Source organism: Eleutherodactylus coqui, chromosome 7, assembly GCF_035609145.1.
Source record: "Eleutherodactylus coqui strain aEleCoq1 chromosome 7, aEleCoq1.hap1, whole genome shotgun sequence".
Lineage (NCBI taxonomy): Eukaryota > Metazoa > Chordata > Amphibia > Anura > Eleutherodactylidae > Eleutherodactylus > Eleutherodactylus coqui.
The window spans coordinates 8,833,872-8,860,554 of NC_089843.1; the positions used below are offsets into that span (position 1 = coordinate 8,833,872).

Consider the following 26,683-nt stretch of genomic DNA (forward strand, 5'->3'; position numbering starts at 1 on the left):
ACTCTCCGCCCCTGGGCGGAGCCTTGTGGTTAAAAGACTGGCAGTGAATTGAGCTCACTGCCAGCTATTGGTTCTGCTTGCACCTAGCCAGTCTGTCTGCGGTTTCCTCAGCCAGTCCCTAGTTGCCGGTCAGCTCCCTCTGGTTCCCTATTGTTCTGTCTGTTTGTGTTGGTTCTGCTAGCCTCTAATCTAGTCTGGCTCAGTCAGCACTAGTTGCTATCCAGCACCCTGCCAGTTTGCCTGTGAGCTCCATCTCCAGCTTTGTAGTTTTGTTGGTCGGTTCCATCTGCCTCCCCTGTCGGCACTCTGTTCCCCCCATTAGGTAGCTTTCTTCTTGTCAGCCGCCAGGTCCCTAGCCAGGGCAGGGACCGCCGTCCAGTTGCCCGCCTGGGGTTAGCCAGGGCCGAGGCAAGTAGGCAGGGACAGTGGGGTGCGGGAAGATCAGGGCACCCCACCTGGCGCTCGGGGGGGCAGAGTGCCGTAACATCATTATTGTACTTCCCTCCACCATGCTTCACTGCTGCCTGCACTCATTATTGTACCGCTCTCCTTCATGCTTCACTGCTGCTTGCAGACCTTATTATTGTACTGCTCTCCATATTTCACTGCTGCCTGCACACTCATTATTGCACCACTCTTCCCCATGCTTCACTGCTGCTGGATACACTCATTATTGTACCGCTCTTCACCATGCTTCACTGCTGCCTGCAGACACTCGTTGTTGCAATGCTCTTCACCATGCTTCACTGCTGCCTGCAGGCACTCGTTGTTGCACTGCTCACCACTATGCTTCACTGCTGCCTGCAGACACTCGTTGTTGCACTGCTCTTCACCATGCTTCACTGCTGCCTGCAGACACTCGTTGTTGCACTGCTCACCACTATGCTTCACTGCTGCCTGCAGGCACTCATGATTTTTTTCTTCTTTTCAACCCTTCAGCAAACCAACTGCTTTCTGTTACAGCCAAGTGTTTCACATTTTGGCTCCTCAGTCCGGCGCACCTGCTGCCACTTTTTTGCACCCCAGTTTCTATGTTTTGTGCATAGTTGAGGCACTTGGCCTTGTTTCTATGTCGGAGGTATGGCTTTTTAGCCACAACTCCTCCATTGAAGATCAGTAGATGCGTGTACCTGAGTCCCACTGATTTCTGCCAGTTCTGAGCTGATCGCCCTGCTGAAGATCTTCAGCCTGCTCCACTGTTTCCTTAGCCAAGCAAAGCATTTACAGTCCCCAACCATGTCCGTTTCTTTGTGCTTCTGGAGACCCCAGTCTGCTTCGAAATCTTTGCCTGAAGGCTCCTTTTCACGAGCATATGAGCGTTTGTCCACATGCCCTGTAAAACTGTGTGACTCAAGAAATGACGTGATCAAGTCTAATTATCGTTTTATCATCCATTCAAACGTCCGGGTGCGAAGTATTAGTGAAGAAATACGCCGCAGCCCGGAAATCCCTCACTCGGCCTAAATACTCGGAATGACATCCAATGCCTACATAGAGGCACTTGTAAGTTTTCCGCAGCATTGGACGCTGCTAAATTCCCTCCCCCTCCCTTTTTCTCCGGCTCCCATAGGAGTCTATGGGCGCCGCCAGTGTATATCAGTCAGAAGACAGGTCCAGAACTATGTTTTGTGGCTGTGTATAAAGGCGTCTGCTGACTTCGGTCGCGTATGTTCTATCTTTTCCAGTGCAACGTTTTTATATGCTGCAAAATCGCCCATGTGAAGGAATGCTTCGGGATCCACTGCCTGCATTCATTGTGCCAAAGGCAAACTGCAGATTTTCCCCAAAAGCTGCAGTCTGAAACTAGCAGAATGGAGCCAAGGTGCAAAAGTAGAGAAGGCCTATCTACAAGTGTGTGATAAAAACCGCATCACTCCTTAGGCTAACCTCACACGGGCAAGTGCAATATCAGACCACGAATCACGGCCCGATATCAGACCGCAAATCACTCGCCAGCATGTGAAGTCGCCACGGATGGGAGGCGCTTTTGTAACAAAACCGCCTCACATCACTTAGGGAAAGAAGCAAGCTAGCACATGGCGCGGTGCTGCCGCCGGCCCCATTGAAAACAATGGGAGATGCAAAACACTGAAACATAGGACAGGTCGCAATTTGTTTCTCGCATCGCGGTGCCACGTGGGACAACATCGCTTGTGTATGACCTCTTTCAATAGAATGGCGTTTGTTCGTGCGTCTCGCAATGCACAAATCTCGTACGATTTTCTCGCCTGTATGAAGGATGGTATATTCGCATAAAATGAAGGGAGGCGGATAATATGTCCGGCCGTGCTGAACAATCGCTTTATTTTTGCTATCACCCGTTGGCGTGTAACACCCTTCCCGTGGCTAAGCTGGCGAACTAGAGCCAGCGGTGGTCTTTTCTTGGCCGCAGAGTAACTCCCTTTCCAGCTGCCATAGAAGTCTATGGGGTCTTGTCCTATCACTTTTCACGCAGTGTATAAATGATGTGATTGAACGCGGTCACGTATGTCCCATTTTTCCCTGCGTGATTTTTATTTTGTACACAGCAAAAAACAAGCAAAAAAGTTCATGTAAACAAACGCACTGAAACCCAATGGTTCACGGCCGCCGTTTATGGGTGATCTTTAATGCATCAAAATGCATAAAAAATGTGCCCTGAATAAGCCCCTGCAGGTTACTCCGTCTCCACAGCAACAGGTTTTTTTTTACCCTTTCCCACTGTAGCTGGGGCATCCATAGGAACCACATCCGCAGGATCCCCAGTTGCAGGAGAAACATCCCCCTGTAGTGATAACAGTCACTATAACAGAGCTGATCTGGGTCTGCTAGGACCCTGCAGCTCTACTGTAGCAGAGGGTAGACGGCGGGTCACATAATCCCAAAGTGGAAGAAACACTTCTACTTCTTAGTACATAGCGCTCATTAAGCGCTATGTACACGGGAAAGGAGAAATGCTTCTCTCTTCTCCTCCAGTGAATACTGTAAGGGAGGGGTGTATTTTGTAAGATGGGGTCATTTGTGGGGGTATCTATCATTTTGACATCCAAAATCTCTTTTTCGTCACGTTCATTGGGGGACACAGCTTTGACTTTGGGTATAGCTTCTGCCACTAGGTGGTGACACTAAGCATAAAAAATCTTAACTCCTCCCACTAGCTGTACCCCTCCTGCAGACAACCAGCTAACTCAGTTTGTATACAGGCAGTTGGATACGATGTTAATAAATCAAAATACATAAGAACCATAACTTATTCTAAGGCCACATGCGACCGCACTGAGCACACTCCAACCAAGGAGTATATGGTACTGTCCTAATAGACTGGATGGGCGCCGTGTCCCATTATGAACAAGACGAGAAAGATTTTACAGTAAGTTATACAAAAATCTTGTTTTCTCGTCTGTATCATTGGGGGACACAGGGAAGACCTTGGGACGTTCCATAGCAGTACCCAAGGGGGTGGGCAAAAGGTGATTATACCTACTCGATAATCAGGTTTCCAGGAGTCTCCACGACAGCATCATCTGGGATAGCCTCCTCCTGATTGGACAGGAACACACAGAGAGGTTAAAAGCTCCCCCCTTGCCCAGTGGATTCTAATGAACTGTCAGGGTAGGAGCTTAACTTAAATCTTTTACCTAATTCGTCTCCACGACAGCACCATCTGAGACATACCAACTAAAGGTTATTTAGGGTGGGATTGCTGCCGAGAGGACCTTGCGACCAAAGGTCATGTCCTCATCCAGCTGCACCTTTACCCTATAATGTTTAACAAAATGTGCGGCCTCTTCCAAACTGCGGCATTGCATATTTGTTCAACGGACGCCGAACTATACTCAGCCCACGAAGACGCTACTGCCCTTGTGGAGTGGGCTTTAAGAACCGATGGGACTTCCTTCCCCAGGGCCTTATAAGATTCTGTAATGGCCAAACGGATCCACCTGGCTATGGAGCTCTTAGCTGCTTTGTCCCCCTTGTTTTGGCCCGAGAACTGGATGAACAGGTTGTCGTCCCACCTCCAGTGACTTGTGGTGTCAATATAACTCAGGACCGCTCTTGACATCTAAGCAATTCAGGGTTCTCTCTCATCTTTGGGTTTATTGAAGAACGAGGGGATTATTACATTCTGAGCCCTATGGAATGGTGACACTACCTTTGGCATAAAGGTTGGGTCTGTTCTGAAGACTAATTTTGTGTCAGTAGTTTTAAGGAACGGGTGGCGGATAGATAAGGCCTGTAGCTCATTAACCCGTCTTGCTGAGATAATGGCTACTAGGAAAACTGTTTTGATTGTGAGCATTCTTATCGAGAGCCCCTCGATTGGTTCGAAGGGTTCTGCTGACATAGCCCTCAAGCCCTCAAGACCCAATTTAAATTCCAGTCTAGACATATATTTGTGGGTCTAGGTCGCAACCTATCCGCCACTGTCAGGAATCTACTGATCCACTTGTTCTCTAATAGCTTGGTGTCAAATAGAGAACTAAGGGCTGCAACCTGGACTCTTAGGGTGCTTGGGGAGAGGCCTATGTCCAGGCCCTCCTGTAAGAATTCCAAGATTAAGGGGATGTCTGTGCTGGAGCTCAAGGAAACTTTTCCCTGTCTCCAAGAGATAAACCTCTTCCAGACCTTTTGATAGATGAGGTTGGTTGTTTTCTTCCTACTTGACATTAGAATCCTGACTACTCTCTCAGAGAACCCACTTCCCTTCAGTGTGGATTCTTCAAGATGTTAAGTGGAGCCTGCCTATATTGGGATAGCTCAGAGGCCCCTGTGTCAGTAGATCCGCTTGAGCAGGGAAGATGACTAGGTACTGGATGCTCAGGATTCTCAGGCCGAACCAGCTTCTCCTTGGCCAGAAGGGAGCCACTAGGATCGGTGTGCATGTCTGCGACCTGAAGTGTTGCAACACTCTTGGGATTAATGGAATTGGGGGAAAGGCGTACACCCGTTTTCTTCCCCAATCCTGACTCAGGGCGTCCACTGCTGTTGGCTGGTCCTCCGGTCTGAGGGAGAAGTTCTTTACCTTGGCGTTTTCTTTGGTTGTGAACAGGTCTAGCTATGGGAGAACCCACCTGTCCATCATAATTTGGAATGCCTCTTGAGATAGACACCATTCCCCTGGGTCTATACGTTTCCGGCTGAGAAAGTCTGCCCTCTGATTCAGGGATCCTTTCAAGTGTGTTGCCGAGATTGAGAAGACGCGGCCCCTCTGCCCAACGGAAAATTTGGCAGTCAGGAACCTCCGGTAACCCCATGGCTGGCGGGAGACAGAGCAGCTAGAGCTGTTCTGGTCCACTTTGTCTTCTTGGAGGATGGGGTAACGGTGTCTCGGGCAGCACTGTTCACACCCTCCCCACTTTGGGACCATTAGGGATGTTAGCTCATCCCCGATGCCCAGCTAGAAGAGGAAAATAAAATAGCAGAAGACCTGCAGAGCAGGAAGGTCTGCCTCCTTCAGACACTAAGGGAAAACTGAGTTAGCTGGGTGCCTGCAGGAGGAGTACAGCTAGTGGCCTATCCGCAGGTAGATAGGCCACCCCCCCCACAACTCGGGCTGTGCTGCAGGTAGATAGGCACCCCCCCCCATACACACACACCTTGGGCTGTGCCGCAGGTAGATAGGCACCCCCCCCACCTCGGGCTGTGCCGCAGGTAGGTTTGGTTTTGGTCCAGTCTTAAAGTCATAATTCCTAAAAGGGGTTGTGCCAAGTTATTAAGGTATCCTTCATTCACAGGTAGGGCTAGCTATGACCCTACTGATCCTGAAGGTCCCTGCATGAATGCAGCATAGGCCACACATACGTGTCACTGTTCCAATCATTCCAATAGAACTGTCTGCAATGGCCGAGTACAAGAGCTCTGCACATTCCAGAACTCCTATTGAAATGAATGGAGCGGCAGCGCACGAGTTCACGCACTGCTCCATTCATATGGGAACCTTTGGAGAGAGAGCTTGTCAGAGCCTTGTGTGGCGCAGAGTGTATGCTCTTGCTCACAACCTGAAGGTTGCAAGTTCAATTCCCGCATGGTTCAGGTTCACTCAGCCTTATATCCTTCCAAGGCCGGTAAAATTAGCCCCCATCTTGCTGGGGGATAATGAATAAAAAAAATTACCTGAAAGCGCTATGGAATACATCACACTATACAAATAACAAGATTTTATTTTTTTATAGCTTGGCACAACCCCTTTAAGGCCATGTACAGTGAGTCTTCCACACAGAGAAGGGCGGTCTATGGAAAGTGTATAGATCATTGGTTTACAACCTGTGTGTGTCATGTCTGAAGGATCCTCATGGCAGAGGGCTGTAGGACGGTGGGGAGACGCTGCTCATCTCACCGGCCCCCAGGCCCTAACATGCTGCACTTTCTAGTACTACTATCTTGTTCTGCCCCCCCCCCCCCTCAGTACAAGTGGGCTCAGTTTTTAGTGAAGGTCATGGCCCGCCCCCTTGGGATGCTCCCTACGTGTGCGCGGTGCTCAGAAATCACACAGCAAATTAACACTTTTCTGTTTATTTAGAAACGCACTTCTTACAGCTTCTTGGCAGAAGATGCGATTTTCACAAGAATGTGGGACAAAAAAAAAAAGTTTCTCTAAGAACAAAAATGTTTCTAAATCAACAGTAACCAAAAAGGAGGCGAATTAAACCAACTCACTGGGCGCCGATCCGGGTTAGTGAGGGAAACCAGACTTCATATAAAATTACCCTATTTAAAACTACACAAGCGATGAGGAAACGTCCTTCCGTCCAAACACAACCAAGGAGATCGGTGAGACACTCCAAGAAGCTTCATGAAGGCGGGTGCAGAACCAAGAGGTCACACCACAGACCCACGGGCTGGCAGGAGTCCCCCAAATTAATCCCATCTCCCGCCCTAAACGCACATCAGATTTACAGAAACCGCATAGGAGACTCCTCCGAGAAGACCTAAGAAAACAACAAGCCGGTGCTTTATATTACAGCAGAAACTAACAAAATGTACACGATGGACCCAATAAGTGGCGACGAGCTGCGGCCATCTGTATCACGTGCTGGAGGATTTCCCTTTAGGAGCCGCTTCCAACTTGGCCAAGTGTTTCTAGGAAAGGAAATAAAAGCGCACATTACAAACGTGATGTGAAAAGCCCCCTGTGTGCGAGCGCTGCAGAGCTGAAGCACCAGCAATGGCCACTAGGGTATAGATCAGTGTCGGCGCGGACAATGGAAGGTTCTCTGACTGGGGCACCAGTAATGGCCACTAGGGTATAGATCGGTGTCGGCGCGGACAATGCAGGGCACACTGACTGGGGCACCAGTAATGGCCACTAGGGTATAGATCAGTGTCGGCGCGGACAATGCAGGGCGTACTGACTGGGGCACCAGTAATGGCCACTAGGGTATAGATCAGTGTCGGCGCGACAATGCAGGGCGCACTGACTGGGGCACCAGTAATGGCCACTAGGGTATAGATCAGTGTTGGACAATGCAGGGCACACTGACTGGGGCACCAGTAATGGCCACTAGGGTATAGATCAGTGTCGGCGCGGACAATGCAGGGCGCACTGACTGGGGTACCAGTAATGGCCACTAGGGTATAGATCAGTGTCGGCGCGACAATGCAGGGCGCAATGACTGGGGCACCAGTAATGGCCACTAGGGTATAGATCAGTGTCGGCGCGGACAATGCAGGGCGCACTGACTGGGGTACCAGTAATGGCCACTAGGGTATAGATCAGTGTCGGCGCGACAATGCAGGGCGCAATGACTGGGGCACCAGTAATGGCCACTAGGGTATTGATCAGTGTCGGCGCGGACAATGCAGGGCGCACTGACTGGGGCACCAGTAATGGCCACTAGGGTATAGATCAGTGTCGGCGCAGACAATGCAAGGCACACTGACTGGGGCACCAGTAATGGCCACTAGGGTATAGATCAGTGTTGGACAATGCAGGGCACACTGACTGGGGCACCAGTAATGGCCACTAGGGTATAGATCAGTGTTGGACAATGCAGGGCACACTGACTGGGGCACCAGTAATGGCCACTAGGGTATAGATCAGTGTCGGCGCCACAATGCAGGGCGCACTGACTGGGGCACCAGTAATGGCCACTAGGGTATGGATCACCGTGTCGGGGCAGACAATGCAGGGCGCACTGACTGGGGCACCAATAATGGCCACTAGGGTATAAGATCAGTGTTGGACAATGCAGGGCGCACTGACTTGGGCACCAGTAATGGCCACTAGGGTATGGATCACCGTGTTGGCGGCAGACAATGCAGGGCGCACTGACTGGGGCACCAATAATGGCCACTAGGGTATAAGATCAGTGTTGGACAATGCAGGGCGCACTGACTGGGCCACCAGTAATGGCCACTAGGGTATAGATCAGTGTCGGCGCGGACAATGCAGGGCGCACTGACTGGGGCACAAGTAATGGCCACTAGGGTATGGATCACCATGTCGGCGCGGACAATGCAGGGTGCACTGACTGGGGCACCAGTAATGGCCACTAGGGTATGGATCACCATGTCGGCACGGACAATGCAGGGCGCACTGACTGGGGCACCAGTAATGGCCACTAGGGTATAGATCACCGTGTTGGGGGCAGACAATGCAGGGCGCACTGACTGGGGCACCGGTAATGGCCACTAGGGTATGGATCACCATGTTGGCATGGACAATGCAGGGTGCACTGACTGGGGCACCGGTAATGGCCACTAGGGTATGGATCACCATGTTGGCATGGACAATGCAGGGCGCACTGACTGGGGCAGACTCCCTGCAATCACTGACTCCCAATAATGTTAAAGGAAGTCAGTCATTGCATATGAAGCCCATAAATCAGCCTGAGCGCCAGTAAGGAGGGGGGGAGGGGAGTGATCATACATTATATGTAGCAGATACTACAGCCTTCACAGAGATATCACCTTGTACTAAGCATCAGACTGGGGGTCTCGCAGCTCATGTCGTACTAAGCATCAGACTGGGGGTCTCGCAGCTCATGTCGTACTAAGCATCAGACTGGGGGTCTCGCAGCTCATGTCGTACTAAGCATCAGACTGGGGGTCTCGCAGCTCATGTCGTACTAAGCATCAGACTGGGGGTCTCGCAGCTCATGTCGTACTAAGCATCAGACTGGGGGTCTCGCAGCTCATGTCGTACTAAGCATCAGACTGGGGGTCTCGCAGCTCATGTCGTACTAAGCATCAGACTGGGGGTCTCGCAGCTCATGTCGTACTAAGCATCAGACTGGGGGTCTCGCAGCTCATGTCGTACTAAGCATCAGACTGGGGGTCTCGCAGCTCATGTCGTACTAAGCATCAGACTGGGGGTCTCGCAGCTCATGTCGTACTAAGCATCAGACTGGGGGTCTCGCAGCTCATGTCGTACTAAGCATCAGACTGGGGGTCTCGCAGCTCATGTCGTACTAAGCATCAGACTGGGGGTCTCGCAGCTCATGTCGTACTAAGCATCAGACTGGGGGTCTCGCAGCTCATGTCGTACTAAGCATCAGACTGGGGGTCTCGCAGCTCATGTCGTACTAAGCATCAGACTGGGGGTCTCGCAGCTCATGTCGTACTAAGCATCAGACTGGGGGTCTCGCAGCTCATGTCGTACTAAGCATCAGACTGGGGGTCTCGCAGCTCATGTCGTACTAAGCATCAGACTGGGGGTCTCGCAGCTCATGTCGTACTAAGCATCAGACTGGGGGTCTCGCAGCTCATGTCGTACTAAGCATCAGACTGGGGGTCTCGCAGCTCATGTCGTACTAAGCATCAGACTGGGGGTCTCGCAGCTCATGTCGTACTAAGCATCAGACTGGGGGTCTCGCAGCTCATGTCGTACTAAGCATCAGACTGGGGGTCTCGCAGCTCATGTCGTACTAAGCATCAGACTGGGGGTCTCGCAGCTCATGTCGTACTAAGCATCAGACTGGGGGTCTCGCAGCTCATGTCGTACTAAGCATCAGACTGGGGGTCTCGCAGCTCATGTCGTACTAAGCATCAGACTGGGGGTCTCGCAGCTCATGTCGTACTAAGCATCAGACTGGGGGTCTCGCAGCTCATGTCGTACAAAGCATCAGACCGGGGGTCTCACAGCTCATGCTGATCTTGGCTCACCGCTAACTCCTCTCCAGCCTGTTAATGTCAAACATTAGGCGGGGGAGGTGTTGAAGAGAGCCAGGGCCAGCGTGAGCTGCAAAAGCACCTGAAAATCTGCAGCTCATCCACATACAGCGCAGCAGAGTGATTTGTCGGTGAAGGATGCAATATCAGCTACATATAAGGTATGATCACACTTCTCTCCTTACTGCCCATCTAGTGCTGAGGCTCATATATGGCCTTCATATACTTCCTCCTGTAAAGCGACCCTCCAATCAAGGGATGGGAGTAGGGGGAATGACTATCTGGTGCCATCCTCTTGCTGGCTCAGCTGCTGATTCACTTGCTCCTGGGCCCCCTCTTAATTTGCCCAAGATGGCGGCATGAATTTTAAAGTCAGTGACAGACTATGGGTTGCAAACGTATTTTTGGCTTTGTAATATGAACAACTCTTCCGGCCTGACTAGGTATCCTGACCTGAACTAGGAGCATCATGGGAGTATAGTCTGAGTCTAGAGACCTGCAGTCAGGCTGGGACACTGTCCATATGATAGATACATAAAAACAGCTGGAATACAATAGTCCGTCATTGGCCTCAGCCTACTGGTGCACCAGCAGTGGATCAGATAGTCTAAGATATTAGATGCTCTCACATGAACAGCAATGACCAATCAGGAAGCAGTGTGCAGTGTCTGACTAGCAACGCATAATGTGCATCGAGTGGCAACAGAGGCTCTGTGGTTACGTTGGAGGTATTAAGTAGGGCACATAGGTGCAACCACTGGATTATGGGTTCAGTTTACCTTTAAACTTGTCTATATATAAAGTGACACCCCGCGCCCTAATAGGGTCTACCAGACAGCTATGGAGACTTTGGCTAGGTCCCAGCTATGGAAATGCAGATTCCACCTGTAACGTGTGCATCTTGCAATAAATTCATGGCATCCTTTTCTTTTCCTGGTACACGTAGGGTTAAGTGAAGCAGTGCAGTGCCACCTACTGGCCGAAGTGTAACGTAACAGAATATGAGCGGCATACCTCCACTGCCTGGTAATGGCGCAGACTTTTGCAGTGCTTCAGCTTCGATGAGTCGTCCATGTAAAAAAGTGAACACAATTCACAGAAATATCCAGTTTTAGGGACAAGAAATTCCATTCCTGCAAAACATAAAAGGAAACGGCTTGAGGCGTCTCATCTTCTGCGGGAGCCGAATATAAAGCAGAACGCCCGCTCTTCTACAGTAGACACGGGCAGCAATCTATGTGGCATACGTGGCAGTGGTGGCTGATCTACAATCACAGGAGGATCGGCGCGGCGCCCTATAGGTTTGTTGCGCTGCCTTCAGGTATTTTGTATTTAGTTATTCGCTCAGCTGTCAGCGAGATGATAGAAATATAGTATTTGGGTTATTAACTACTTGCTGACAAGTGACAGCTCGATGCCGATCACACGGGTACGGGCATGGTGCCCATGACAGTAGGAGCGAGGCAATGACTACCACCATTTACAAGGAGTTCATCAATAGTTGACCCTGGGGGTTACTGGGCAATTGGCTGATTAAAGTGACAGAAGCACTTCGGTGAGCACCTCTGTCACTTCAGGGGATACTAGGCACATTGCCATACATTGTATAGTGGCTGAGCCTGGTACCGTACCTCTATCACTTGGATGGGACGGAGATGGTCTTAGGAAATGATGAATGAATGCGACATCATTGCCCTAAGACAAGGTTGCGGCACTTACAGAATTACTGCAGCTTCTTCAATCAGGTGATTGGACAGGATCCTGAGTGATTGATCCCCACCAACTACTGATGATCTATCCTGAGGATAGGGCAACAGTTTAGTCCTTGAAAACCCCCTTAAAGGAAGTCTGGCATCTGATATCAGAATACAGTCGTGTTCACAAAGGGCAGATTTGCGACAGATTTTCTGCAAAGAATACCTGCAGCATTTCCATAAACAGCAACGCGAGTCGGGAAAAAGCTGCACTGAGGCCTCAGACACAGAGAGGCTCGGGACAACGTGTCCCAAACAGCAGATGACATCTGTCCGATACATGGCCGGCCAGCACACCGGCGTGCATCTGCCCATGTGTCCTAATGCTCATGGTGATGGGTTTTTCACACAGTCAGCGTCTGCCTCACTGAACAACGTGGGTCCACGTGTCGTCCATAACGCAGGTACGTCGGAGGCCCAATGCAGTGGAGAGACAGGATGTGGATTTAAATTCTGCTCCGCCGGTCAATTTTAGCTAAGAATCTTGTGTAAAAAAAGTGTGTATTTCTGGGGTAGACTTCAGAGCCGACGTCCGCAGCACAACTGCAACAGCAGCCGCCGGTCTGAAGAGCCGCAAAATACGCAACAAATCCACAACAGATTTTATCCATGAAAACAGGAAAATCCGATTCCTATAAAGAAACACCTAGTCTAACTGCACGTGTCCGTAGATGGAATCCAGACCCATGACAGGCCGGTAGGCTCACCTGACAACTGTCACATCGACAGAGGGCCCGCATGAAGGACAACAATAAATCACTGCGCGCCTTCACATGCGATCCGCGGAGAGGACTCACCCACTGCGATGCTGGAGTTGAACGGCATCAGTTTTGTCTTTTCCGCTGGTGTAGATTCCAGTTTTGTCTTCTTGGCCGGAGTTTCAGCAGCCGGTTGATTATCCGCCGGAGCTAGAGAGGTAGAGAAGCTGCATGGTTAAACACCGTTCACTAAACTGCTAAAGCCAGGTCTCAGTGCTGGGATCAATGCATTAAATAGAAAATGGGAAAACTCATGCAGCGTGGAGGCTCCTTCACACCGGCAATCGTGATCGTACAGCAGGTCCTCATGTGGCTATGCTGACACTGTGGGGAGTGGAACGAAAACTTTGCTCTTGAAGGGGTTGTACCAAAATTCTACGTTGTTCCCTATCCAGAGGATATCCACAGGATAGGGAATAACTTACTAATCAGCGGGGGGCTCACCACCAAGGATCTTGAGAACGGAGGCCCCATGTCGTCCTCCCTGCTGGGTTACTGCCACCCCCACAGTGAGGACTGGATGGAGCGCTGGTTGTGCGAGGACCGCAGGCAGAGCAGAGCAGGGGCCGCTCAGCCATTTCTGTCAGCCCCATGACTGCGCCTGATCGGCCAGCGCTCCCTTCATGCAGACTTTACTATGTGGGGAGAAGTGACAAGCAGAGCAGGACATAGGAGTCCTGTTCCACAGACTGGCAAGGGTCTTAACAGTGAGACGCCTTACGACCAGTAAGTTATTCCCTATTCTGTGGATAGGGGATCATTGGAAGCTTGGTAAGACCCCTTTAAGGAGCAATTTAGGCAGATCCATTACTGTGTCCCACCCAGTGCGGACTGAGCTAACTTTGTTGGAGAGCGATTCCCGTCTCATATATACTGAATATACACAGGGAAAACCCTAAATGTCTGTCACTTCAGAGAGGAGCCAATCCCACCACAGCCTTGGCCATAAGCTGAAGCCCACAGTTGGGTCCCTTTATTAATATATAATACATTGTGGTAGCAATGAAGTAAAAAGATCTGCGTCTCATGCAGCCGTAGCGGGCTATATAAGGATCCCTGCATGTGTGATAAGTATTCAGCAGGATGGACTACATGAGGCTCTGTGCTAAAACACTGCCCCCCCCAACAGGTTTACCAGAACTCTGGCCTCATCCGGGTGTAGAAGCGAGTCGGGACCCTGATATTTGTGCATGATTAGAAGGCAGGAGGTGGTTTCTCTTAGACCGGTTTTGTCTACATTGAGACTCTTTTTACTTCATTGCCATCACAATATATTTTACTACACAACAATAAAGGTTACTTTTTAAGGGGACCCAACTGTGGGCTTCAGCTTATGGCAAAAGCTGTGGTGGGATTGGTTACAATTTAACCTAGTGGGCCCCTGAGCCCCCCAACAATGTTTGTTCACTTCAGAGAGGAGGTGATGAGGGGTAGTGATGGCCGGGTGTGAATACAGCTCTGCGCCCAGGAGGTGATGAGGGGTAGTAATGGCCGGGTGTGAATACAGCTCTGCGCCCAGGAAATGATGAGGGGTAGTGATGGCCGGGTGTGAATACAGCTCTGAGCCCAGGAAGTGATGAGGGGTAGTGATGGCCGGGTGTGAATACAGCTCTGAGCCCAGGAAGTGATATGGGGTAGTGATGGCCGGCTGTGAATACAGCTCTGCACCCAGGAAGTGATATGGGGTAGTGATGGCCGGCTGTGAATACAGCTCTGCGCCCAGGAAGTGATGGCCGGGTGTGAATACAGGTCTGCACCCAGGAAGTGATATGGAGTAGTGATGGCCGGCTGTGAATACAGCTCTGCACCCAGGAAGTGATGAGGGGTAGTGATGGCCGGGTGTGAATACAGCTCTGCACCCAGGAAGTGATATGGAGTAGTGATGGCCGGCTGTGAATACAGCTCTGCACCCAGGAGGTGATAAGGGGTAGTGATGGCCGGGTGTGAATACAGCTCTGCGCCCAGGAAGTGATGAGGGGTAGTGATGGCCGGGTGTGAATACAGCTCTGCGCCCAGGAAGTGATGAGGGGTAGTGATGGCCGGGTGTGAATACAGCTCTGCGCCCAGGAAGTGATGAGGGGTAGTGATGTCCGGGTGTGAATACAGCTCTGCACCCAGGTAGTGATATGGGGTAGTGATGGCCGGGTGTGAATACAGCTCTGCACCCAGGAAGTGATGAGGGGTAGTGATGGCCGGGTGTGAATACAGCTCTGCGCCCAGGTAGTGATGGCCGGGTGTGAATACAGCTCTGCGCCCAGGTAGTGATATGGGGTAGTGATGGCCGGGTGTGAATACAGCTCTGCACCCAGGAAGTGATGAGGGGTAGTGATGGACGGGTGTGAATACAGCTCTGTGCCCAGGAAGTGATGAGGGGTAGTGATGTCCGGGTGTGAATACAGCTCTGCGCCCAGGAAGTGATGAGGGGTAGTGATGGCCGGGTGTGAATACAGCTCTGCACCCAGGAAGTGATGAGGGGTAGTGATGGACGGGTGTGAATACAGCTCTGCGCCCAGGAGGTGATGAGGGGTAGTGATGGCCGGGTGTGAATACAGCTCTGAGCCCAGGAAGTGATATGGGGTAGTGATGGCCGGGTGTGAATACAGCTCTGAGCCCAGGAAGTGATATGGGGTAGTGATGGCCGGCTGTGAATACAGCTCTGCGCCCAGGAAGTGATGGCCGGGTGTGAATACAGGTCTGCACCCAGGAAGTGATATGGAGTAGTGATGGCCGGCTGTGAATACAGCTCTGCACCCAGGAAGTGATGAGGGGTAGTGATGGCCGGGTGTGAATACAGCTCTGCACCCAGGAAGTGATATGGAGTAGTGATGGCCGGCTGTGAATACAGCTCTGCACCCAGGAGGTGATAAGGGGTAGTGATGGCCGGGTGTGAATACAGCTCTGCGCCCAGGAAGTGATGAGGGGTAGTGATGGCCGGGTGTGAATACAGCTCTGCGCCCAGGAAGTGATGAGGGGTAGTGATGGCCGGGTGTGAATACAGCTCTGCGCCCAGGAAGTGATGAGGGGTAGTGATGTCCGGGTGTGAATACAGCTCTGCACCCAGGTAGTGATATGGGGTAGTGATGGCCGGGTGTGAATACAGCTCTGCACCCAGGAAGTGATGAGGGGTAGTGATGGCCGGGTGTGAATACAGCTCTGCGCCCAGGTAGTGATATGGGGTAGTGATGGCCGGGTGTGAATACAGCTCTGCGCCCAGGTAGTGATATGGGGTAGTGATGGCCGGGTGTGAATACAGCTCTGCACCCAGGAAGTGATGAGGGGTAGTGATGGACGGGTGTGAATACAGCTCTGTGCCCATGAAGTGATGAGGGGTAGTGATGTCCGGGTGTGAATACAGCTCTGCGCCCAGGAAGTGATGAGGGGTAGTGATGGCCGGGTGTGAATACAGCTCTGCACCCAGGAAGTGATGAGGGGTAGTGATGGCCGGGTGTGAATACAGCTCTGCGCCCAAGAAGTGATATAGGGTAGTGATGGTCGGGTGTGAATACAGCTCTGCACCCAGGAAGTGATATGGGGTAGTGATGGCTGGGTATGAATACAGCTCTGCGCCCAGGAAGTGATGAGGGGTAGTGATGGCAGGGTGTGAATACAGCTCTGCGCCCAGGAAGTGATGGGGGGTAGTGATGACCGGGTGTGAATACAGCTCTGCGCCCAGGAAGTGATGAGGGGTAGTGATGGCCGGGTGTGAATACAGCTCTGTCCCCAGGACGTGATGAGCGGTAGTGATGGCCGGGTGTGAATACAGCTCTGCACCCAGGAAGTGATGAGGGGTAGTGATGTCCGGGTGTGAATACAGCTCTGCACCCAGGTAGTGATATGGAGTAGTGATGGCCGGGTGTGAATACAGCTCTGCGCCCAGGAAGTGATGAGGGGTGGTGATGGCCGGGTGTGAATACAGCTCTGCGCCCAGGAAGTGATGAGGGGTAGTGATGGCCGGCTGTGAATACAGCTCTGCACCCAGGAAGTGATGGCCGGGTGTGAATACAGCTCTGCACCCAGGAAGTGATGAGGGGTAGTGATGGCCGGGTGTGAATACAGCTCTGCACCCAGGAAGTGATGAGGGGTAGTGATGGCAGGGTGTGAATACAGCTCTGCACCCAGGAAGTGATGAGGGGTAGTGATGGCAGGGTGTGAATACAGCTCTGCACCCAGGAAGTGATGAGGGGTAGTGATGGCTGGGTGTGAATACAGCTCTGCACCCTGGAAGTGATGAGGGGTAGTGATGGCAGGGTGTGAATACAGCTCTGCAACCAGGAAGTGATGGCCGGGTGTGAATACAGCTCTGCGCCCAGGAAGTGATGAGGGGTAGTGATGGCCGGGTGTGAATACAGCTCTGCACCCAGGAAGTGATGAGGGGTAGTGATGGACGGGTGTGAATACAGCTCTGTGCCCAGGAAGTGATGAGGGGTAGTGTTGACCGGGTGTGAATACAGCTCTGCGCCCAGGAAGTGATGAGGGGTAGTGATGGCCGGGTGTGAATACAGCTCTGCACCCAGGAAGTGATGAGGGGTAGTGATGGCCGGGTGTGAATACAGCTCTGTGCCCAGGAAGTGATGAGGGGTAGTGATGGCCGGGTGTGAATACAGCTCTGCGCCCAGGAAGTGATGAGGGGTAGTGATGGCCGGGTGTGAATACAGCTCTGCGCCCAGGAAGTGAGCACTGATGTGGACGATCGCATGGCTGCAACACTGGGCTGCTGAGGCCGATGATGGGCAAGTACTGCTGTACTTGTTCTTTTCACACAGCTGCACCTGCCATTCCATTTTTAACAAGTAACTGGACAAGCCCTTTAAGCCATGTATCAGATAGGGATAGTATATACTGCAGGTGGTAAGAGGTCCATCTTTCCAGCTCTACAGACATCTCACCGGATTCTGCTTTATCCTTTGGTGCAGAGGTGCCTTGCGCTGCTCCCCGGTCATGGCCAATCGATGGCTTGGCTTTATCTGGGGTTCTCTTTGGTGCAGCTCCTAGACTTGTGTCAGGGGAAACCTGCTGTGAAGAGCCCATGTTGTCGTCAGCACCTTGAGGAAGCGATCTTTTCTGCAGTCGTCCCCTTGGTGCTATTTAAAAAAATAAGATGGATGAGTTTAATCTAGTCGCTACCATTCCTACCGGAGAAGAGGCGTAGAGAGCCTCCGCTACAGCTTCCTTCCTCTACACTTATGTCACACACGTCACAACTTACTTGTTTCGGCTTTGCTGCTGCCGGAGTGCTTGCTTTCTGGCAGTTTACTTCTGTCATCTGATTTGCGCTCCTTCTCCGCAGGATCTTCCTCCTCTTCCCCAATCTCATCCACTGTCAGAAACTGGTGTTCCATATCGGCAAAGGACATGTCGTCATCGTCTGCTTTCACCTCATCCAGAGTCAATAGAGGTCGCTGTGAACGGTCTCCAGCGTCCTGCTGGGCTTTAGCCTCTGGTTTAGCTTCCATTTTTTTATTACTGTTGTCCTCTTTTCTCCCAGTATCTTTTGTGGCTTCTGCTAATTTGGTTTCTACCCCCTTGGAGGGCTTAGGAGGTGTTGTATGCCCCTCATCCTCCTCGTTGACCTCATCTAGGGTAAGGAGCTTTTCTTTAGGTAAGATCTCTGGCACAGATGATGAAGGTCGCCCTGCAGAGGAGTCCTGGGCATCATCTTCATCACTTATCTCATCTAGGGTCAGTAGCACCTTGTCCCCTTTGGCGCGGGCAGGAGGGCCGTCCTCAGCATGCACCTCATCTAACGTCACCATGGACTGGGCCGCCTGGTCGGCTAGGTTATCTTGATTACCGGCGTTGTCCTCTTCATCACCAACTTCATCTAAGGTGACAAACGAAGCCTCGTGTAAATCGGTGCTCGTCACTCGGGATTTCTTAGTGTCCGAGGGAAGAGGGTCGTTATCTTTCCTTTTCCCTTTTCTGGCGTCAGGCTTCTCCTCTCGCTCTTTAGACTTCTTCTTGGGGTCTACGTGCTCCTCTACAATCTCATCCACGGTAACAAACTCATCCAGGTTGAAGGGGAACGTTTCCTCTTCCTGCAACACAAAAAGGTGCGAATGAACTCATCGGCTGTTTAGGAGAAGAGTTTACTGTTCTGTGATGCAGGCAGATTTCAGGCCACCCCATTACAGCCCAGAAAACCAGACTTTTTTTGGTTTTATGTTTTTAACCCCCTTTCCAGAGTCATAAGCTTTTTATTTTCTGTCCATGTAATGAATGAGAGCTTGTTGTTCATTGCAGGACTGACAGGTCTTCACAAGGCCCCAGGCTTACATGTGAACCAATCTGCATCTCGCGACCGAGTCACACTTGGGGAAGGGGTCCCTATAGCCAGCCGCTTAGACGCTGCAATCTGCATTGACAGCGGTGCCGACAGAATTAAGGAGCTACAATCAGATCTACCTTTGCCTGCATGACCTAGGATATACAATAACAACACAGGTCATCAAGGGGTTCAGTTAAGGGAGGTCCAGCAGGGGCCAAATACATCATTGACGTGTCTGGTTGCTACTATACTGCCAAGAACATATGGCATTTCTGTAGCGCCACTGATATTCACCATGGAGTGATGGCTGCAGTCCACACCACGCCTTTAGGCTGGGCCTATACAGCGACTTTGGTCACGAGATCACATTGCAAGTTCTGAATGTGGTCTTATTACTATATGTCAGCGCAACACGACTGTCACAAAGAGGAAAAAAAACGAAAACAGAATTTTGGTCAAATTACGTGTAAATGATGTTGGATATTGCACAAAATAAAAAGTTACCCATTTACCGTGTAGTTGCTGCACACTAGGTCTATGGGGTCTGACCACCTAGCGCCAGCAGCTGTTTCCATCAATGCACATGATGGGGAGGGGTAAAGTTGCTGCTGCCAGACACCTCTGACATCAACTTGAGGAGGAATCCCCCTCTCACACGCCAAGAGATAGACGGCCATCCGCATTGCGAACATTAAACAGTTAGCGACGTGGCCTATTTCGGAACTTAACTCCTTCACGCTCCAGGGAGCAATTGTACATTGCGGTTAGGAAGCAGTTTCCTTGAATGGACATACATTTACATCCTATGGATACTGCAGGCTCAAGAGCTGTGCCCGCACCATCTGTCTGTGACTGACAGCTGGCCTGCCATTAACGCCTTACATGCCACGAATAAAGGGTTCACTGAGGGCGCTGCCATTGTAACGTCTTCAGCCCTTCGCTAGGTAACCATAGACGGCCGATGTGTTGCCATGCAACTGGACACCAGATAATGGCATCTGGGTCTTCCATGGCCTATGTTCTCTATGAGAAGCGATAATGCATTACTGTACAGAAGCACGGCAATGTATTATCAGTGCGATCATAGCATCGCAGCTTCAAGTCCCCGACAGCAACATTAAAAATGGAAGAAAAGAGTTTAAAAAAAAAGTATGAGAAAAACTTTTACACGTTCACCTCTGATTGAAAGAATCTACGTTTGGTATAATCACACCCATAACTACCTGCACAATACACGGAACACCTTTTATATCCTGCTCAGCAAACACTCGAAGAAGAAATGGGGAGTTTTATTGTGTAAAAGCCTTTCAAAAAATTGCTGTACTCATACAAACATGCAAAAGGGAGGAAAACAATCTGCCGTGTCGTTCTGCATGAAAAGTTCCACAACACGTTATATGTACCCAAAAATGATACCAATAAAAACTGCAGCTCGCTACGCAAAAAACCCTCATATAGATGCGTCGGCGGAAAAACAAAAGTTAGGGCTTTTGAAAAGTGGAGATAAAACTCCGCCCAAAAATTGTCACTAAGGGGTTAAAGACAAGGATTTTGAAATTCGAGATGAAGATCCCAAAATAGCGTTCACTTTTCTTCCCCGTCACCGTGGCCGGATGAGGACTTGTGTTTCTGCGCGTTGAGCTGCAGTTTGTACGGATACAATTTTGAGATATTACTTGTCCCATGAAGCATTTGGTGTGCAAGGTATAAAGTGTGTTAGATTAATTGTACAGGTCGCCGTGGTCACGACAAGACTGAACATGTGGGTTTGAAAAAATCTTAAATAGATAAGTACAATTTTTTTTAAATCAAGTCCTTGTATGGCACTTTGACCTGCGATCTCAAGATTACTCAGATAATACACTGCAGTAGTTTGGTACTGCAATGTATTATCACCATTTTTGCCTTTGTACGCCATGGCAGACCGAAACGCCATGGTCTGGTGACTGGTTGCCATGGCAGTCCATCGGCCCTTCACTATTTCATGATGGAGGGCCAAAGACTGCACAGAGGAAGAGCCCTCCCGTAAGGGAGGAGGGACGGGCTTGAAGGACACAGACCGTCAGCATAGCATTCATGGCTTCGCAGCAGAGGGCACCCATAATCTTCTGAAATAACACGACAACCCCCATTCTCATGGGGCAGCTCTCACCTCTTTAGATCTCGGACTCCGATTGTTGCTCTTGGAGCTTCGGGTGTAACGTGATGAACTCTGTAGAGAAGGAGAATACTATTATTACAGACCCACATTATGAGTGCACGTTCTTAACCCTTTGGGTGCAGGCTGGTTGGCGCTGGCTCAGAGTTGTCAGATGTAATGAGCAAAGTGTCCTTTCTATAGTGTAGGATTACAAAGTCACAGCGGGACGAGGCGCCTCGCACTTCACCAGGTCAGTACAATACAAGGTGGACAGGAAGAAGAACACTCGAAGAAAGTGGTCACCAGGTAAAACTGGACAGGAGCTTGCCTTAAGGCATACCATGAAGTTTTCCAAACTACCCCCGCTTCTCCTCACCCACTCATTCAGGGTCAGTCCAATACCTGGCGGGCGGGACCACAACAGGCCGTGTCACTAAGGGATTAAAGGGACTCTAAGGACGCCATGATTTTTGGAGGATTTTCGTCTTCACGTTCCAAAAGCCCCAGTTTATTTTCCCATCGCCGTGGCTATACGGGCTCTGGTGTTCTGTGTGGCGAGCTGCACATTTTATTGGGACCATTTTGTGGAAGGAAAAAAACAACAATTCTGCCATTTTTTTAGTTTTCCAGCGTTAATTTTGCACCCGATACATTTTTTTGTGGGTCGGTACGATTACGACAATACATTTTATATAAGCAGGAGTTTGGAAAAATGGTTTCGCATTCAAAGTCCCACAACTTTATTTTTCATGGACGGAGCTGTGTGAGGGCTTGTTTGAGTGACAAGCTGGACTCTTTATTGGTACCATGAGGGGCACACGACTCTTTTTGATCACTTTTATTGCTTTTCTTACGAGAGGCAAAATTAACAAAAAAAAGCATTGCCTATATATATATATTTATATATTTTTTTCTATAAGTAAAGTTTTTCATGCAGGATTACAAGTGTGTTTAATTTCTTTTACGCGTTACGGATGAGAAGATACCAAACGTGGTTTTCATTTTTTTTTTTTTCATGTCCCACTGGGGGCCCTGAACCAGCATGATCTGCAATACATTATCGCTATGCAGAGATCATAGATCATGATCATTGTCTGCTGTCCGGTTGTAATAGCAACCCAACGGTCCTCTGCTATTGCATTGCGGAGGGCCGTTGACATCACAAAGGGAGCTCCCTAATTCTGTGAACCACTTACATGCCCCAATGTGTAAAGGGTCAACAGCGGGGATCTGTGTGTGTCCATTAGATAACTTACGCTGCCTCTTGTTCGGTCATCCTTTCTGCTACTTGAGCGAGCGTCTCTCTCCCGCGACCGGCTCATATCCTTGGAGTCTCTCTCGGGCTGTGATGACACATACTTTCCCGTGCTTTTCTTCTGAGGGAAGTTGGAGCCTGATTTGCTGTGGCTGGAGGTCCCGTTGGCCGGGCTGGACCTGTTGCTGTTTGACTTCGGCGTGCTACTTTCACGAAGGGATGTTCCCCATTCTCTTGATGTCTTCTTTTTGGACTCTGCAGTTTTCGCAATAGACTTTTGGCTCTCTAGTGTGACAGTCACAGAGATTTCTCCCTTTTGGGCGTTGTATTTTGTGGTCCTGATCATGGATCCACTTGATGTTGCGGCTACCGGGGTCATCTCTGGCGCCTCAGATTCAGCTCTGCCTTTTTCTGGAACGGGGTGCGCAGCTTTGGATGTCTCCTTAGACCCTTCGTCCGCCTTGAAAGGGGGAAGCTCAGTCTTTCCCACAGGTACCACACTATGATCTTTGGTGTCCTCCACATTGGAGGACTCAGTAGAGGGGTCTTGGACTTTGTCTGTAGAAGGACCCTCAGTGTTGCTAGTGTCAGCCGTCTTATTTCCCACACCCTTATTTTCTGGTATCCGACTGGGCCCAGATATAGCATTCTGGCCGTCTTCACTGGCCTTTTTGCCTACAGCCTCTGCATTGGAACTTGGACGAGGGGTTTCTATTTGGTTCTTTTGGACAATTGGCAGAAATGGAGGACCCCGCTTAATGCCGAGGATAAAGGGATACAGTTCTTCAGATTCCTCCTCATCAGATTCCACAGACACGAGAACCTCTAACTCCTCCGACAATAGTGGCTGAGATACTGGATGAGAATCCTGTTGCTGGGTCTCTGTCTCTGCCTGTACGTACAGAGGCAACGTGTCGGGAGCTTCTGGGGCCTCTGCAGCCTCCTCTTCATCACCATCATCTTCTGTTGCCACCACACTATAGCAGGAAGAAAATGGCGCAGGGATTAGGGGCTTAGCTGGAACTGGAGCAGGGGTTTTGTCTGATCTTATGGCATCTTTAGAAGAAGGTGCCACCACTGCTCCCTCGTTAGCATCTTTAGAAGAAGGTGGCGCCACTGCTCCCTCGTTAGCATCTTTAGAAGAAGGTGGCGCCGCTGCTCCCTCGTTAGCATCTTTAGTAGGAGGTGGCGCCGCTGCTCCCTCCTTAGCATCTTTAGTAGGAGGTGGCGCCGCTGCTCCCTCCTTAGCATCTTTAGTAGGAGGTGGCGCTGCTGCTCCCTCCTTAGCATCTTTAGTAGGAGGTGGCGCCGCTGCTCCCTCCTTAGCATGTTTAGTAGGAGGTTGCGCCGCTGCTCCCTCCTTAGCATGTTTAGTAGGAGGTGGCGCTGCTGCTCCCTCCTTAGCATGTTTAGTAGGAGGTGGCGCCGCTGCTCCCTCCTTAGCATGTTTAGTAGGAGGTGGCGCCGCTGCTCCCTCCTTAGCATGTTTAGTAGGAGGTGGCGCCGCTGCTCCTTCCTTAGCGTGTTTAGTAGGAGGTGGCGCCGCTGCTCCCTCTTTAGACTTCTTATTTGTGGTCTCTTCAGATGCACGAGTTGCTGGTGCAGGTTTCTTCATGACGATTTTTGGGCTGCTAAACAAAACAAAGACGTTAGACATTTCTATCCTTCATACTTGGATGATTATATTAGCACCTAGAGGGAAACTGGTTACTATGAAGTCCTTAACCTCTTCCCGCTCCATGACGTATAGGTATGTCATGGAGCGGCGGGGTATGTATAAAGAGAGGTTGCAGGGCAACCTCTCTTCATGCAGTGCGGGTGTCAGCTGTTTAATAGAGCTGACACCCGCAGGCAATAGCCGCGATCGGCCGTTCGGCTGATCGCGGCTATTAACTATTTAATTCAATTCTGACAGCGGCATTTAAATTCCCCGAACAATGTTCGGGGGTCCCGCACGCCCCCCCCCCCTTCCCCCGCGATGACATTGGGATAGCCGTGCTGGTGTCATGGCAGCTGGGGGCCTTTAGAAAGGCCCCAGGGCTGTCATAGCAGACTGCCTATCAAGCCATCCCCGTGGGGTGGCTTAATAGACTGCCTGTCAGAATGCAGTATGACGTGATGCTATAGCATTACGTCATACTGCAGGAGCGATCAAAGCATCGCATATTGTGGTCCCCCCAAGTCAAGTTAAAAAAAACAACAAAAAAAAACAATAAGGTTTTTTTAATTGTAAGTTAAAAAGTTATAAAAGTTTAAATCACCTCCCTTTTGCCATATCTATTATTAACCCTTTCCAATCCACTGCCTGAGGTCTGAAGACATTCTGATTGAAGGCTGTACAGCTCCGATGTCCGAAGACGTCTGGCAGGGTATACTTAATGTATATTACTGGCCGCTCTGTTGTTGTCCCATACCGCAGTACTGCCTCTAGCCAGCAGATGGTGCGATTGTATAATGGCAGAAAGAGAAAGCCCCCATAGGAAACCCTGAATCCAAAATTGAATTGCAAAGGGTTAAAAAAATCTAAATCATAAAATAAAAATACATATTTGGTATCGCCGCATCCGTAAAAGTCCGATCTATGGAAGTAGTGCATCATTTTTCCCGCACGGTGAACGTCGTCCAAAAAAAAAAAAAAAAAAACGCCAGAAATGCATTTTTTTAGTTACCCTGTCTCCTAGAAAAAACGCATATATTCCAACATATGTATTCCAAATTGGTACTACCAGAAACTACAGGACATCACGCAAAAAATGAGCCCTCGCTCAACTACGTCGACGGAAAAGTTATCGCGCGCAGAAGATGAGCACAGAAAATAATTGAAAAAAATTAAATGTCTTTGAAAAAAAAAAAAAGAGTAGTATAGTAAAAAAAAACCTCTACAAGTTTGTCATTTTTGTTGCAGTTTGTGCGCCGTAGAAACAAGACGCACTGAAAGATGGTGGAATGTCGTTTCTTTTCATTTTACTCCACTTAAAATTTTTTAACGTTTTTCAGTACATTATATGGTACATTAAATAGCACCACTGAAAAATACAACTCGCCCCGCAAAAAACAACAAGCCCTCATACAGCGACGGCGATGGATGAATAAAGGAGTTACGATTTTTTTGAAGGGGGGGGGGGGGGGGAAACGAAAATGGAAAAAGAAAAAGGGCCGCGTCATTAAGGGGTTAATAACCCATGATATATTTATCTATCAAGAGTTGCAAGGTGCTGCGTGACGGAAGCCAAGCTCTATTCATACCAAACAGCTAACATCCACTCTCTGAGCTAGCTCCGATCACCGCTATGTAACGGTTTAAATGAAGCGGGCAATGCTGACCGCAGCATCTAAGCAGCTGACCCAGGGGGCTCCTCCAGCGTCCCACCACCCCTACTGCGATGCAATTGCAGGGAGCCAATAGATTGCCATGATAGCCTTGTGAAAGGGCTGGGGGAGACTATAGTTCCGATGAGCTGACCTCAGGACAGGTAATTCCTAGTTGATTGGGGATCATAAGTGGGAGATCCTGCCAACGATCAGCTCACTGAAGAGGCTGCGGTGCGCACCTGAGCCTGTGATGAGGCAGTTGGTGGTCACATGACCCAAGAGCAGCTCAGTCCAAGAGAGCAACAAGGAAAAGCAATAGTCTGCATTCACATCCTGGGTCACAGAACATACATTTACCTTTGTATGGACTCTTCAATGTAACTCATGTATTCATCCTGTAGGAAGAAAGAAAAACAGATATTGAGAAGATCCCTTTAACCTCATTTTAACCATTAAACTGTCTGCCATTGTAATGGTGCATTAAAACAGAAAGATTATCATTCAAATTGCTCAGATTAACCCCTTAGTCCTGGGTGGCTGGGCTATATTCTACAGGGCCATAAAAAACACACCGACCCTGTAGAGTAAACCCCAGGGTCTCTGCATGTGACAGCTCCCTCCTATCATTGCTAATGTCATGGGGGGCCGCGGTGAGTGACCCCCGGTCACACGATTGCCGTTATCAAATGGAGATCACATAAAAGTCAATAAAAAGTGAAATAAAGTTAAAGTTTTTTAGCCCCCATCACGGATTTGATCCCTGACAGCAGCGGAAACTACTCATTTCCATCCTCTGCAATCTCCCTACTCGCATGAGTAGCCAAAAGCAGGGAGATGCAGAATGTGATCCCCTGTCACATGACCGCTGTTAGCCAATGGATAACGGCAATCATGTAAAGTAAAAAAAAAAAAAAAGTTTGAAAAGTTAAGTTTCGTCTCCCCTCATGGATTGTATTATTTTTAGGGAGTCAATTTTTTTTCTGCACAAGTGAGCAATGGGGCCTGGATTTTATTCAGTTGTGCCCTGAAATCCAGTTGGTGTTCCCTCCATTATAGGCCTAGCCATGTGTCCTGTAAGTAGATTGGGGCCACAGTGGGTATTCTTCTGAA

The 26,683-nt window shown here is 49.8% G+C and overlaps 1 protein-coding gene across 2 annotated transcripts in view; it reads right to left on the bottom strand.

Annotated features, from left to right (window-relative positions):
• Positions 1-6,476: 6,476 nt before the first annotated feature.
• The window catches only part of ZNF638 (zinc finger protein 638), a 55,714-nt gene continuing 35,507 nt past the window's right edge, over positions 6,477-26,683 (bottom strand). The window contains exons 18-25 of one of the 2 annotated variants that reach the window (XM_066572855.1): positions 25,931-25,968; positions 22,263-23,889; positions 21,019-21,078; positions 17,808-18,636; positions 17,488-17,682; positions 12,641-12,751; positions 11,104-11,222; positions 6,477-7,059 (exon numbers count right to left, since the gene is read on the bottom strand). In XM_066572855.1, the coding sequence (XP_066428952.1) occupies positions 7,006-7,059; positions 11,104-11,222; positions 12,641-12,751; positions 17,488-17,682; positions 17,808-18,636; positions 21,019-21,078; positions 22,263-23,889; positions 25,931-25,968 (3,033 nt within the window). In that variant the 3' untranslated portion in view covers positions 6,477-7,005. Of the gene's footprint in view, positions 7,060-11,103; positions 11,223-12,640; positions 12,752-17,487; positions 17,683-17,807; positions 18,637-21,018; positions 21,079-22,262; positions 23,893-25,930; positions 25,969-26,683 lie in introns of both variants that reach the window. The other variant, XM_066572854.1, reaches the window with a different exon arrangement.